Consider the following 12184-nt stretch of genomic DNA (forward strand, 5'->3'; position numbering starts at 1 on the left):
CTTTTTAAAACTACCCAACATTTTCATCATCAACTCTGCAGCGATTCTGCTGCAAAACGGCATCCAAAGCAACACGTTGGACCTGCGGATTTTGGTGCGGAATGCGCGGGAAAAACCTGTTACATATGAAAGCACCCTATTACGTAAATTAGTGTTTCCAGGGGGGATCGTCATATTGAATCTATAACGTGTGTGCTACATAATAACCTACCTTGATAGACCAACGCATCAAACCTCTTTTGATAATTACAGTATGAGAACACAACACCCTTGTTGCTTCATATCCATTTTCTGTTGATCACAGTACTACCGCGTGTTGTATGCGCTTCCGTGGACTTTGACAGTCAGCCAAGCATAAAGCTTAGTCACTGGAATGAGTTCCTACCCCGATCATTGCAATACCCTGAGCTTATGCCAGCTGGCTTATCTAACTGAAACTGAGTGCATCCAGGCAGCACTCCAGCAAATCGATCAGCAGTAAAACACCTGATTTAATAGAGTCAAAGACTAACGCACAGTTCACATCTTGCATCGTGACACAGACGCTACAGCACAGACCAGTGTTACAATTCCCTCCTCTCAATGAAAGGGAGGCCTTCAGAAAGTATAATATATATTAAAAGTGCAAACTTCTGACATACTTTTCTCTAGGATGAACGTATCTATATAATTTATGTTTTTCGGATTAGCAAAAATGTAACTAATAAATGTCAAGAGAGTGTAAGAAATTCTTGGATATGCCCTGTGAACAGATAAAGGACAGCAAGATATGCCGATACGCAGGCAAAAAAGCCTTGTTCAGGGTGCAAATACATTGCACTGAGGCTCATGTGAAAGAGCCCTTAGCTGTGAGCATGGCCTCTACAGGAGATGCAGGGAATGCGGTTGCACCCGGGCCCAGGAGCCTTAGAGGCCCCATAAGGCCTCTCTTCCCCATATTGGGAACCCAGTAGCATTATAGTTGGGGGCCCTGTTACAGTTTTTGCATCGGGGTCCAGAAGCTTGAACCACTGAGAGGGGTCACTATTACTACTAGGGCCACTAAAGGGGAACTATTACTCCTGGAGACATGATTACTTGTGGGGCCACAGGGAGGGGGTGCAAATACTACTGGGGCCACTGGAATTACAGAAGTAAAATGACAAGTCTTGATAAGCCACATCCCTAACCATGCCCCCTTTTACCTTGGCTGGTATTTTTTGGTGACAAGGATGACAACTAGAGATGAGCGAGCATACTCGCTAAGGGCAATTACTCGAGCGAGCATTGCCCTTAGCGAGTACCTGCCCGCTCGGAAGAAAAGATTCGGCTGCCGGAGCGGTGAGTTGCGGGAGTGAGCAGGAGGGAGTGGGGGGGGGGGGGGGGGGAGAGGGAGAGAGAGATCTCCCCTCCGTTTTCTGCAGATCAATTTCAGTGTGACTCCACATTAGAATGGGAAAGTCAAGCGATCTGAGTGACTTCGATTGAAGCCTGGTCATTGATGCTAGACTAGCCGAGGCCAGCATTTCGCTGCTAACCTTGTGGGCTTTTCTCATGCAGCATTGTGGAGAGTATACTGAGAAGAGTCTGCTAGAAGAAAAACATCCAGTGAAAGGAGATCCTGTGGATAAAGATTACTCAGCAACAAAAGGTGTCATAAAAGGATGTCAAGATTGTTCTGATGAACAGTTGGTGCTCAGTCAAGCAGATTGCAATTGAATACAAAGCTGGTGCTCCAACTAGCATGTCCAAATATGCAACTCGTCGCTCCTTAGCACAGATGGGCTATCACAGTGGATGACCAGTGGGGCAAAGAGCTCAAAAATGTAATATCTAAGCAGTGAAAAACATCTCCTAGTCAGATGAATCAAGATATCTGTTGCACCATGCTGATGGGAGAGTCAGAATTTGGTGCAAGCAGCATGAATCGATGAACCCTTCCTGTCAACTGCAAGAAGCTTCCTGTCCTCATGGGCCATTATTCCTGCAGAATGATTTCAACACCTAGGGATGAAACCCAATTATCAGCTGTAATCTACTGAGGAACCAAACAGCAAGTGTTTAATTTCCCTGCAATGCCTCCACAGGGGAAATAAAGCATTACACACTTTCCATTGAAATCAATGTGCTGTCCATGTCGCATATGGACATAATGAATCCCTTTCTATTGTAGGTCTGAATGAGAAGTTGCTATTTTTTTTACAGAACATCTTAATAAAGTAGTTACAATGGGTTTTCTAAACCAGACAATTCCTTTAATAAATGCCTTCAAATGACCAGCAGCTTAGTCCAGGAGTCAGTGAGGTCAGGATGTGGTGCAGGGTGATGAGAAAACATTATGTAATCTGTTGGCACCATTCTTCACTTCATTGATGCTTGCACGCAATACTTTTCTACCAAGAGCCCCATACCACAGCATTAACATATATATCACACATCGCACAGAGACTCTTATTTCCAAACCTTCTTCTAGTAGATTGAATGTTTCATAAAGCAAAATTCAATATAGAGTGAACTACTCTTATGAGTGCCGTTGTGCCTCCCCATATACACATTGCTTCACCAACCCACATAAAGCTGACCTATGAAAATTCGGCTCTGCAGGCTTCCCGCTATGTTATTTATTACCCATCACCATAAAATGCTTGTTGCACCCCACCATCCTTTTGCAAAAATGATTACATTATGAGAGCTTTGCTTCTCATCCAGATAAAGGTTTTGTGCTCCAAAGCAAATCGTGCTTCTTGTAGATTGTCTAGAATTTAGCGGATTCCGCCCCTCCCCCATAGGGAATCATTCAAAACCAGTGATTCTGCCAGAACTCTTGAGTAACAAAAAGTCCCCATAGGGTCTATAGCAGTGATGGTAAACCTTTTAGAGACTGAGTGCCCAAACTGCAACCCAAAACCCACTTATTTATCACAAAGTGCCAACATGTCAGGGGCGGGGCTTAGCACGACATATGATTTTTACCTCTGTCATTATAAAAAGGACAGGGCTGGTTCAAAATAGACAGGGTGCAGATTTTGACTACTTTTTGGATGCGGAAATGCTGCGGAATTTACCATGGAAATTTCCACTGAGGGCATTCTGCAGCATTTCCATCACGTGTAAACATACTCCAGCAGTGACCCCCAGAGCGGCCCCAATGGTGACAGTGACCCCCCCACACAGCGGCTCTTGCAGTAACAGTGACCCTCCCACAGCGGCCCCAGCAGTAACAGTGACATCCCACAGTGGCCCCAGTAGCATTAGTGTTCCTCTGTGACCAATATACTTACCCCCTCCTTCTCGTGGAAGCGCCACTGCTCCTCTGCTCGGCGTTGCTGCTGGCACTGATCCCAGGTGCACACTGTGACTTCAATGTGTGCTGCCGGAGGCCTCCTTTCCCTGCTCTTGCAGAACCATGGAGGAGACATCAGGGGAGGGAGGAGGATCACAGCTGCACACTGACGTCACAGTGTGCGCTGGGTTCAGCGCCGCTGAGTGAATACTGGCAGGGGAGCTGTGGCACCATTGACGGTATTCACTAACGTGATGAGCGGCTGATGGTGGCACGTGCCAGCATGGAGGCCTCTGCGTGCCGCCTCTGGCACAAGTGCCATAGGTTCACCACCACTGGTCTATAGCCTAAAGGACTACACTGGCATGGACAATCTCAGAGCTGGCAGCCTCAGATAAGCTGTTTGCTTAAGTACTCTTATTACTAGTTTAAACTAAGCGATCACTCCATTAGGACCAACTGGCGTGTGACATCTTGTGATCAATAACATGGCACCACTTAATGGCTGTATCACAATCTGCTCTCAGATAATGTGCTGAACACTCCTCAGCTCAGCAGAAGGCAACATAAGACAGTCATGGGTAAACGTAGTGACTTGAGTGACTTTGACCATGGCAGATTCTTGGCGCCTGGAGGTGTGGTGCCAGTATTTCTGAAACAGTTGCACTTGTTGGCTGTTCCTGAACCACGGTGTCAAGAATGTAGCAAGGCTGGTTGAACAATGGACAGACATGCGACAGAAGATTACACAACGGCAGGCCACATGTAGTTGATCCTAGAGGCGAGTGTCAGGTGGCAAGTCTGGTATCTCAGCAATAACAAGCCGCAGTGAACCAACTGACCCAGCAGTATAGCAGCAGGGAAATTAAATTTCCACAATGACCACGTGGCAGTACTTTGTATCAACTGGGGTTCAATAGCTGAAGACTGACAAGGGAGTGACTGATGACCCTGCATCATAGCCAACAACACCTCGTATGGGCCCAGGAAAGATATCCATGGACCTTGGACACATGGCAGAAGGTTGTTCGGAATGACAAACCCCATTTCCTGCTGAACCATATGGATGGCCATGTCCGTATCTGGTGTAAACAGCATGAAGCTATATCCTATAGGCTTATAGGTGAAGTTCAGTGGGTTGGTGTTGGCGGTGTAGTGATCTGAGGATGATTTTTCTAGGAGGGCTTAGAACTGTCGGCTATCATACCACAGTCCTTAAATGGTGAACACTACAGGGTACTGTTAGCTGACCATCTGCACCCAGGAAGTCTTCCCCAACCACCGTGCCATCTTTCAACAGGACAATGCTCCATGTCTTGGAGCTCGGATCACTAGGGAGTGGTTGGAGGAACACAACAATGAATTCTCCGCAATGCCTTGGCCCTCAAACTCACCAGACTGTAACCCCATAAAACATGCTTGGGATATGCTGGAAAGGACTATGAGATCTGCTCCCACTTATGTGAACCAACTGATGGATCTGTTGCAGCGGGTATGAGTCAAGTTGAGAATGGAGGATGGTCAGCACCTTGTGGAATTTGTTTCTTGACTTCTGAAAGCCACGATCATCCAAAAAAGTGGACCGACCCATTATTGAGTAGATGATTGTCACACAGAAACCAGTCTTCTCTAATTACTTAGATGTTCAGCTCAAGTCTGCAATGGCATGGAGCAAAGGGCAATGAATGGGCAATATGGCTCAGATTCTGCTTATCTTTGTCTCTTCTACATTAATCAGATTTATATGAAAAAAAAGGGCAGGAGGAGAAAACCTTTAAGGATCTCACAGGCCACATGTCTTATATCACAGACACGGATGGCAGACAGTCTGGACAATCACTGCCAGTAAACTGGCATGGTTGACTAAACTGGCTGGTATTGCTGGTGTTTTGTCACACAGAGTTTATCAGTTGCAGACAAGAAGAACCTTGTGTTCTCTAAATCCATTACTGAATTACTTGGAGCATGTAATCTGCAGGTGAACCTCTGGCAAGTGTGTAAATATCTGGATTGGGCCTGATGCTGATTTGGGGTTAATAAGTCTCTAACATGGGAGGATAGGCTAAATTACACGTCTACAGCTTACTGTTCTACTCTCCCAGAGTGTCCTAGATAGCTACAAAGCAGGTAGCGTAGGAGCGAGGGACTGGGGGGCGGGAGATTAGGACAGGAAAGGGTTAAGCGACCGGAGGAGGTGGGAGGAGTTAATACAGGAAGAAGAGAGAGGGAGAAGGAGAGTGTGCCATTCCACGTGGAGTAAGAGAAGAAGGAAGACGTGTGAAGGAAGGCAGAAGATTTAAAGAGAAGAAACATGGACCAGCTCGTTCTGCAAATCAAGGAAGCTGTTGCCAGCCAGGGACCTGACTGGCTGATGAGGATGGCCGTGGAGTTCGGAGCCACGCCGTCGGGAGAAGCCGGGGCAGGAGAAGACCAGCCGGTGCAGATGGTTGCCAGTGCGCCCCGCGGAAGACCCCAGAGAAGGAGGATTCCCCCTACCAGGCTGAGCCCGAGCCCAGCCGTGAAGAAGGGGGGCCAGCACGCAAGCCCGAGACCTGCGCGTTCAAGTATCGGTGGCGGAGCGCGGCCTCAGCGAGCCGCGGCGGGAAGCAACATGGGCGTGACCGGAAGAAGCGCCGGTAGAACAAGAGAAAACCCCGAGGTACTTACCGGGACGTCAGCAGCGGCATCAGGAGCGGGTAAGTCCAGCACGGGAAGGGGTTGCCCCGCGGCTGCCCAGCGTCAGGTAGAGAGTGAAGGGGGACGGCCTGCGCGCCGTGCCGGCGGCGGGCGGATGGATCCGCGGGCCGGAAGAAGTTCCGGCGCCGGGACTCCCGTGCGGAGGGAGACGAGCGCCAGCGGCAGCAGCGAGGCCGGCAGCAGCGCAAGCGACCGCAGCAGCGCGAGCGCAGGGCAAGGGGGGGGGTGGGGAGGGAATAGAAAGAAGAGGCGCAGGGCGGGTAAACAGAGGGGGGGAAGGGGGGGGGGAGTACAAGCAGGCAGTATGGCCCCCTTGTCGCCCCAGGGCTCATGCCCTAATATGAGGGGCAGCAGGATTTATTCTAAATACGCCTCAAGCCGGCAAGGGGGAGGGGGAGTACAACTAGGCAGTATGGCCCCATTGTCGCCCCAGGGCTCATGCCCTAATATGAGGGGCAGCGGTATGTACTGTAAAGACGCCTCAGGCCGGCAAGGGGCTTACGGGGTACGAACGAAGGAGGGAGGGGGAGGAGGGGCAGCGAGCAGCGGTCACATGTCGCCACGGGGGTTTTCCCTTACTGGAGAGGACAGACGAGTGCGAGTAATCGAAGGCACTTCAGGCCGGCAAGGGGCTTACGGGGTGGAGCAAAGTGGGCAGGCGAGACAGAGGAAGGGTAAGAGGGGAGGGGGAAGCTACGTGCCCGGTAGTCAAGGGGCCGGTAGCGGGACAGAGGGTGGGGGAAGGCGGCAGGCGGGGGTTAGCGGCATGACGCAAGGAAGCTGGCGCAGCGATGCAAGGATTGATAGCTCGTCTTTGGAGTCTGGTGAGCATTGTACACGTCGGGAGGCGCCCCATTTCGCTAGAGGGTACAGGCGAACGGAAGCGGTGGACAGGAGTGGTAGGCACAGCGGCCATGGGACTTTGGTTTGCGCTTCGCAGCAGGCTTTACCATGTTCACCGGCTTCCGCCACAGATGAGAGGCGGGCCTCACATACCGAAAGGCAGGGCGAATGGGCCGCAGCCTCCAGGGCGTCCTATGGCTGTAGCGTACTACCCCGTGGTGTCTCCCGTAATAGGGACAGGGTACGACACGCGGTGGCGAGTCCGGAAAGGAGCCAACCGGGACCGAGTCACCCGTCTTTCCCCTCGGCAGGGCCGGAGGACGAATTGGAGGGTGAGTCCCAATGTGATAGAGTGTGGGGTGATTCGTCGCCCAATAACGTGAATAACTTTATGGTAGCGCTGAGAGCGCTGGTGAATGAGTTTGATAAAGGTAAAGGAACGGTGTCGTGTGGTAACCCGGCGAGACGAGACTCGCCCGTGGTTGGTCAAAGGTAAAGGTATGGTGACGAGTGTTAACCCGGGGAGTCCCGTGGTTGGTGATGTGGCTCACGCTGCCGGGTGTTCGTCAGTGGTGGCGACCGGAAAAGGCGAAGAGTCGGTAAAAGATGGTCTGCGTTTTTTCAGACTCCTTATTTGGTGGCGTGGCCCCGCTGGGGGTGGGCCTCGCGGAGGACACAATTGAAAAAATTAAAAGTGGAGTACACGTGGACATTTGGTCGCTCCTATCGGTGGAGCATGTGTCGGTGGATAAGGAGCGCTTCGCAGAACGGGACAAGAAGCCCAAAATAGCGAAAACATTGAGCAATTGGCTACAAGCCATGGTGACCCTGGCTCACGTCATATGCCAGTACCAGCCGGGTAAAGGCCCGGAGCTACTGGTATATATTAACACTATTCATAGCGCTTACAAGCTGCACGGAGGTGCGGCATGGTGGCGCTATGACGAAGATTTTCGTCGAAGAATTTCGGGAACGAGTAATGTGAGCTGGGCGACAAAGGCGACAGATGCTTGGATCCAGTTGATCCTGGCACAAAAGCCGACGAAGCCCCTTTTTCAGAGCAATAGTACGGTTACTGGTGGGCAGCAGGCACCCGTTCCACATAAGCCCTCGGGTCCCTGCTGGGCATTTAATGAAGGAAACTGTCGGTTTCTTGCAGCATGTAAGTTCCGGCACGAGTGCTCCTTTTGCGGCGGTGCGCACGCAGCGGTACAATGTTTCGGAGACAAAAGCAAAACTTGCCCGCGGCAACAGCGTTGCCCGGGGGCAACTCCAGTGAACGCGCTGTTCCTGGAGGAGTGGTTAGACAAATACCACAGGAGACGGGAGCAAACCTTCTTAAAGAAGGTTTTAACACGGGTTTCGTCATTCCGCACCAACCGGGTTCGGCGTTAAAGCTTAGCCGCAATTTAAAATCGGCGTACGATAATAAAGAGATGGTGATGGAGAAGCTGTTAAAGGAGGTAGAACTGGGTCGGATGGCGGGGCCTTTTCAGGAACCGCCATTTGAGAACTTACGCGTTTCACCTTTGGGCTTGGTACCAAAGAAGGAACCGGGTAGGTTCCGGCTTATCCATCACCTATCCTACCCGACGGGCGAGTCAGTCAACGACGGGATTTCCAAGGAGCAAACAGCCGTATCGTATACTTCTTTCGATAGGGCTGTCTGCCTAGTACGGCAGGCCGGAAAGGGGGCTCTGTTGGCAAAAGCCGATATCGAGTCCGCTTTTCGACTATTACCGGTGCATCCAGATTGTTTCCACTTGTTGGGCTGCCGTTTGGACGGCTTATATTTTGTGGATATGTGCTTACCGATGGGGTGTTCCATCTCTTGTTATTACTTTGAAGTGTTCAGTTCATTTCTGGACTGGATGCTTCGATATGAGACGGGCATCCGATCGGTGTTGCATTGTCTGGATGATTTCCTTTTCGTCGGGCCATCAGATTCCGAGGTATGCGGGTTGTTATTGGCATCATTTCAGGATATGATGGGAAAAGCGGGAGTACCGCTGTCACGCGAAAAACGGTCGGTCCGGTGACATGTCTTACTTTTTTAGGCATTGAAATCGATACCATGGCAATGGTATTTCGTTTACCGGACGAGAAAGTAGCGCGGTTGCAGCAAGAGGTTAAGTTGGTTGGCAGTTCTAAGAAAGTTACACTGCACCAGCTCCAAGTAATTATCGGCTTGCTAAATTTTGCGTGTCGGGTCATTCCGATGGGCCGCCCGTTTGCAAGGCGGCTGTCATTGGCGACAGTCGGGATTAAAGAGAAACACCACTTCGTCAGAGTGACAAAGGGTATGAAGGAGGACTTGCACACATGGCAAGTCTTTCTTCAAACGTTTAATGGTCAGGTGATTTTTCAAGCTGCGGAAGTTGCAAACGAGGAGCTGGGACTGATGTCGGATGCATCGGGCTCCTGTGGTTTCGGTGTAATTTTGGAGGACAGTTGGTGCAGTGCACCTTGGCCCAGAGAATGGTTCGAAAGACGGTGGGTGAAGAACAGAACACTGCTGGAGATTTTTCCGCTAATGGTGGCGGTGGAGATCTGGGGGCCGATTTTGGAAAACAGGAACATCTGCTTCTGGTCGGATAACCAGGCAGTAGTGACAGCGGTGAACAGGCAGACGTCCAGATCTCCCTTGGTTTTGGCAGTTTTACGCCATTTGGTCTTGCGATGCCTGCAGAGTAATATTAAGCTGAAGGCGAGATACGTACCCGGAGTAAACAATAACACGGCTGACGCTCTTTCTCGTTTCCAGATGGAGAGATTCAGGGAACTCCACCCGACAGCGGATGTCAAAGGGGTATGTTGCCCGGCGATCTTATGGGAGATAGTAGAAGAGAGCTCACGACTCTGATTCGCAACTCCGTTGCGGAATCGACGTGGAAGCGATATAATGCTATATGGAAAAGGTGGTTGATGGCAGCAGGGGGACAATTACCTGAGGGAGCGCGGGCAAGAGCGGTGACGTTAGACGTTATAGCGGAGCTGCGGCGTCGCGATGCATCGGCGAGCTCGGCGCGCAAGCACTTATCGGCCATTGCGTCTTTGTTGCGCATGCACGGACGGCGTGACGTGACGAAGGAGTTTGTCTTCGGACAGATTCTTAAAGGTTGGAAAAAAGAAGGGTCGTCAAGAGACGACAGGCGGCCGATAACATTTGAGCTGTTAAAGGCGATGCTGAACGTTTTGGGAGCAGTGTGCAAAGATGAAAGCGAGGTGCTGCTCTTTCGGGTGGCGTTTTCGTTAGCGTTTTTCGCGGCATTGAGACTGAGTGAAATAGTGGCCCCCAGCTGTAGGAAGCTGGGGGGGTTGCGTTTCGAGGATGTTCTATGCGGTACAGATGATATAAAGCTATGCATCAAAAAGTCCAAGACTGATGTTTATGGCGCAGGCGAGTGGCTGCGCTTGACGGCGTTGGGGACAGCGGCTTGTCCTGTGGCGTTGCTGAGACAGTTTTTGTCACGGCACAGCGGAAAAGGACAACTATTGGCGCATGCTTCAGGAGCCCCACTGACCAAGTTCCAGTTCGGGGCGGTTATGCGCACATGCTTGAAGCGATTAGGTTTAGAGCCCAGCGAGTTTGGCACGCATTCTTTCAGGATCGGCGCAGCAACGTCTGCGTTTGCTTGCGGATTGAGAGGAGACGAGGTGAAGCGAGTTGGACGCTGGAGGTCGGAGGCGTACAAGTCGTACGTCCGACCAAATTTGAGAGTGTTATAGTTTAGGTTACATTGTGGTGTGCCGTTATGTGTTTATTTTGCAGGTTCGGAGTGGACAGTTTGGGTGGTGGGCCACTCTTTCATTCATTGGGCAGAGAAACGAGCGGGGACCCGGCCCGTTGGCAGAAACCTGGGCCTGAAAGAGGTCCAGGTGAAATGGCACGGGGTAAGAGGTCTTCAATGGGCCAGGCTGCTACAAGAAATATTGTGTGTCAGCAGATGGTCCCAGGGGAAAGTGATTCTGGTAATTCATGCGGGTGGGAACGACTTGGGCCGGGTAAGGGTAGCTGAGTTAGTAATGCTTATGAAGGAGGATATGTTGAGGTTCAAAAAATTTTTGAGGACACCATTATAGTATGGTCCGATATAGTCGCCAGGAGAGTGTGGAAAGAAGCAAGGGACGTGGAGGCTATCGACAGGGTAAGAAAAAATGTAAATTTTAAGATTTCTAAATTCGTTAAGTCAATAGGAGGGGTAGCCGTGAGGCACTGGGAGCTGGAGAAAAAGGTGCCAGGTATGTGGAGGAAGGATGGTGTCCATTTAAGTGATATAGGTATGGACACATTCCTATCGGGGTTGCAGGACGGGGTGGAGGCGGCTATGTCGCTGGCATGTGGGGGGCGGATGGCAGCGTAGGCATGCTGCATCCTTCATGGCGGTTTAGCGGTATTTCCATGCCAGCTGGAAGATTGAGGGTGCGTACAGGCCGTAACGGGCTTTCTCACGCCTCGAAAGGTTTAGAGCATTAGATGTTAGGAACAGGCGATAGGCATGGAAAGAAGGAAATAATTTGATGTTATATAATAATATAAATAAGCTGTGGCCTTCCCACATAATTTATGCCAGCATAGAGTGAAATACATGTCTTTAAGAATTTTGGTTAATAAAGAAGTTTTTTGTTACTAAGAAGTAGTCACGTGTTTATTGGAAGGGAGCGGGAAGTATGGGGAGTCCCCCCAGTCTAGATAGCTACAAAGCAGGTAGCGTAGGAGCGAGGGACTGGGGGGCGGGAGATTAGGACAGGAAAGGGTTAAGCGACCGGAGGAGGTGGGAGGAGTTAATACAGGAAGAAGAGAGAGGGAGAAGGAGAGTGTGCCATTCCACGTGGAGTAAGAGAAGAAGGAAGACGCCCACCCGCCCGCCCTCTGAGCTGAGGGGGGAATGGGAAGGGGTTTTCCGGGTTGAGAGGTGTTAAGTTGTCACAGCAGTAGGCGGTTTAGCGGTATTTCCATGCCAGCTGGAAGATTGAGGGTGCGTACAGGCCGTAACGGGCTTTCTCACGCCTCGAAAGGTTTAGAGCATTAGATGTTAGGAACAGGCGATAGGCATGGAAAGAAGGAAATAATTTGATGTTATATAATAATATAAATAAGCTGTGGCCTTCCCACATAATTTATGCCAGCATAGAGTGAAATACATGTCTTTAAGAATTTTGGTTAATAAAGAAGTTTTTTGTTACTAAGAAGTAGTCACGTGTTTATTGGAAGGGAGCGGGAAGTATGGGGAGTCCCCCCAGTCTGGGTTCTCCCCAAATAGAGAGATCTCCCTCACTCCTACAAGTCTCTGACAAAGCTAGCAGCAGCCATTAGAGGGAGCTAGGTGCATATGTGTTTATTGACTTCAATGGGAAGTCTAGAAATGTGCTTGGAGAGCG

General features: G+C 50.4%; 1 protein-coding gene across 1 annotated transcript; it reads left to right on the forward strand.

Annotated features, from left to right (window-relative positions):
- Nucleotides 1-5573: 5573 nt before the first annotated feature.
- Nucleotides 5574-11959, forward strand: LOC136620859 (uncharacterized). The gene is made up of 3 exons (XM_066595928.1): nt 5574-5958; nt 6934-7134; nt 9567-11959. The coding sequence occupies exons 1-3, from the start codon at nt 5574-5576 to the stop codon at nt 10529-10531; spliced, it is 1551 nt and encodes a 516-aa protein (XP_066452025.1). The 3' UTR covers nt 10532-11959.
- The last annotated feature ends 225 nt before the right edge of the window (nt 11960-12184 follow it).

Source organism: Eleutherodactylus coqui, chromosome 1 (genome assembly GCF_035609145.1).
Source record: "Eleutherodactylus coqui strain aEleCoq1 chromosome 1, aEleCoq1.hap1, whole genome shotgun sequence".
Lineage (NCBI taxonomy): Eukaryota > Metazoa > Chordata > Amphibia > Anura > Eleutherodactylidae > Eleutherodactylus > Eleutherodactylus coqui.